Raw genomic sequence first — 2601 nt, 5'->3', positions numbered from 1 at the left:
CCTCAACATTGACAGGTTTTAAAAGGTTTCAGGGGAAATAAAAACACTGTTTAACTTAAATAACTGTGAAGATTTAACAAAACTCATCAATCAGACCCACTTCTTTCAAATCAAATGTGGAATAACCATTGGTTAGTGCATCTTAAAGCCCGATCAGCGCGTTTTCTAACTTTACCTCAGGGAAAAGTGATTGGATAAAGTTTAGGAATGGCTGAAACCTTTACAAAGCGATGTTTTACGTCCCATAGGGCATCATCGATATTATCTTCGTGATAGGGGTGAACCCCATGTCTCAGAGCTCACAGAGCATGCTGTATAACCCCATGCTGAGGATGTGTCAGAACATCCCTGGGACCCCGAGCCTGAGCGGCAGCGTGGGGGCCGGCTTTCCTGGAGGGTTTCCCATGTATAATCAATACCTGTACCACTACTGCTTCATGGACCCAGAGGAGGTTGGAACAAACATTTTTATTCCATTGTTTACTTTAGTTTCGTGTTGTTTTTATCGTAATAAAGCTATAATGTCTGACTCTTTGTCTGTAGGCAGTTGGGTTTGTTTTGGGCCTGCTGGTGGTTTTGGTTCTGTCTCTTTCTGCTTACTATGCGTACAAGACCCGCAGCAAGATTTGGCGCCACGGGAAATCGAATATCTTGTGGGACGAGGCAGTGGGCCGGAGGGCAGAGGGGCATACTGTGCTGGACTGGGTGAGTTCGTCTCTCGGTGCTATTTAATGTTATATATTTTTTTTAATAATTAGGAAAATCCATTCAGAAAAAAAAAATGACGAAATGTAAATATAGGCACAAATATACTTTTTTTTTTTATCTGAATTTACATAGTCACATCTGGAATTGATTTTCTTAGTTTTTGTGTTTATTGGCTCATCTTGTCCTCATCTGTCAGTCAGAGAATAATTTTGTTTTCAGCTTAAACATAAACACCAAGATTTCTATTCATACGTCCAGGAACTGTTCATGCGTTAAAGCTACTTAGTCACATTATTTGACTTTTGTCAGGATTTGCTTATGGGTTGAGGACCCAAAAGCGGAGGCAGGAAGGCAGAGGTGAATTGTATGTAAATTTATAATGAATTTAAAGAACTGAAAACAGAGGCAGGTTATCCACAAATCCAAAATGTAAACCAAAGTCCAAATTAACATGAAACCAGGAGATCCAAAAGAAAAAGAAAAAGAAAACACAAGTCAAACGTACCCAAAAAACCATGGAGTCAGCAGGGGAAGAACTGTAACCAGGAGGAAGGCTAAGAAAGATGAGTTGGAGGAAGACAGACGAGGACCCAGCAACAAGAACTGAAGAGGGAGAGCATTCAAAGGAGACTGAGACAAAGAGAAGACTAATGAGCAGATTGGGAACAGGTGAGCACAGGGCAGGAGAGGAAAAGAGCTAGGGAAAAAGGAGACCACAAGAGGGCAGCAGAGGGGAGCAAATAAAAACCTAGAAGACTGGAAATAACTAGAAAACACAACAAAATAATAATTAAACCACAAAGAATATATAACAAACATCAAGCAAAGCAAAACTAAAAACTCAAAAGAAAAACATAACAGAGCCAAAACTGAAACAGTAACTAAGAATGACCAGAGAACACAGCATAAATAAAAATAAAACCACTAAAACTAGAAAACAATGAGTAAAGCAAAACCGAACACTAAAAAGAAAATATAACAGAACCAAGACTGAGACAGTAACAGAGAAAAACCCAAAGAACACAACAAAATAAGAATTAAACCATAAAAAACTATAAAACAAAGAGCAAAACAAAGCTGAACATCGAAAGAAAAACATAACAGAAACAGAAACCTAACACTATTTTACTTGATAATACTTTTTTCTGAAAGATTATTGAATCCTGCTGTCGTATTATCTGGGATTTTGGTGTTTCTTTTTTATTTTTTGCTCAGTTTGTTAGTTAATATACCCCTCTATGTATATATTTACAAAAACAAAAATGAGTTATGATATTGCACATGTGCCCAGATGATAAACAATGAGTTAAGCAGGTTTGTCCTAGCATTAAAAATAATAAAAATTACAATTAAAGATCCAGTTTAAAAAAAGAAAAAAAAGCTAAAATTATTGATTCCAAGAGGGATTAGAGTGGAACAGCGCTGGGAAACTAGGCAGTAAACGTCCTTTATTAAAGTCGTAGGAAAATAATATTTAAATGTCAAATCATTCTGGCTTAAACATGTATGTAAATGTACTCTTTATCAGAACATATTGTCCCAAAACTTAGAAAATTTCTGTTTAAAAAAAAAAATTCTGTCTTAAAATCATATATCCACGGCCATCTGTCATCAAATTTTTTTGTCATAGCATCTTAATTCATATTTCGCAGCTAATATACGCAACGGTTGAAATAAGAATCTTGCATGTTTCCGCTGTCCATAGCGTTCCTTGACAGCGTCGTTTCTAAGTCACCAATTTAGTGCTACTTGGTCCCAATGGAATTTTTTCATTGGGAACCTGCTAGCACTAAGTTGCTAACTGGTTAGCAAGATGCTTCCCACAAACCGGCCACAACCAAACATTCCTGCGAACCTTCCACCACAACTATCCTGCCCCCTTGATAAACAACC

At 37.2% G+C, this 2601-nt stretch overlaps 1 protein-coding gene across 1 annotated transcript in view; it reads left to right on the top strand.

Annotated features, from left to right (window-relative positions):
- Window positions 1-2601, top strand: part of LOC107104595 (occludin-like) — a gene marked incomplete at its 3' end in the record, with an annotated part of 26132 nt that overhangs the window by 8856 nt on the left and 14675 nt on the right. Inside the window, exons 3-4 of the mRNA XM_015404627.1 lie at window positions 249-452; window positions 544-705. Coding sequence (XP_015260113.1) covers window positions 249-452; window positions 544-705 — 366 coding nt within the window. The remainder of the gene's footprint in view (window positions 1-248; window positions 453-543; window positions 706-2601) is intronic.

This window comes from Cyprinodon variegatus, unplaced genomic scaffold (genome assembly GCF_000732505.1).
Source record: "Cyprinodon variegatus isolate N-32 unplaced genomic scaffold, C_variegatus-1.0 Scaffold1814, whole genome shotgun sequence".
NCBI lineage: Eukaryota > Metazoa > Chordata > Actinopteri > Cyprinodontiformes > Cyprinodontidae > Cyprinodon > Cyprinodon variegatus.
This window is presented reverse-complemented; position numbering and strand designations above follow the sequence as displayed.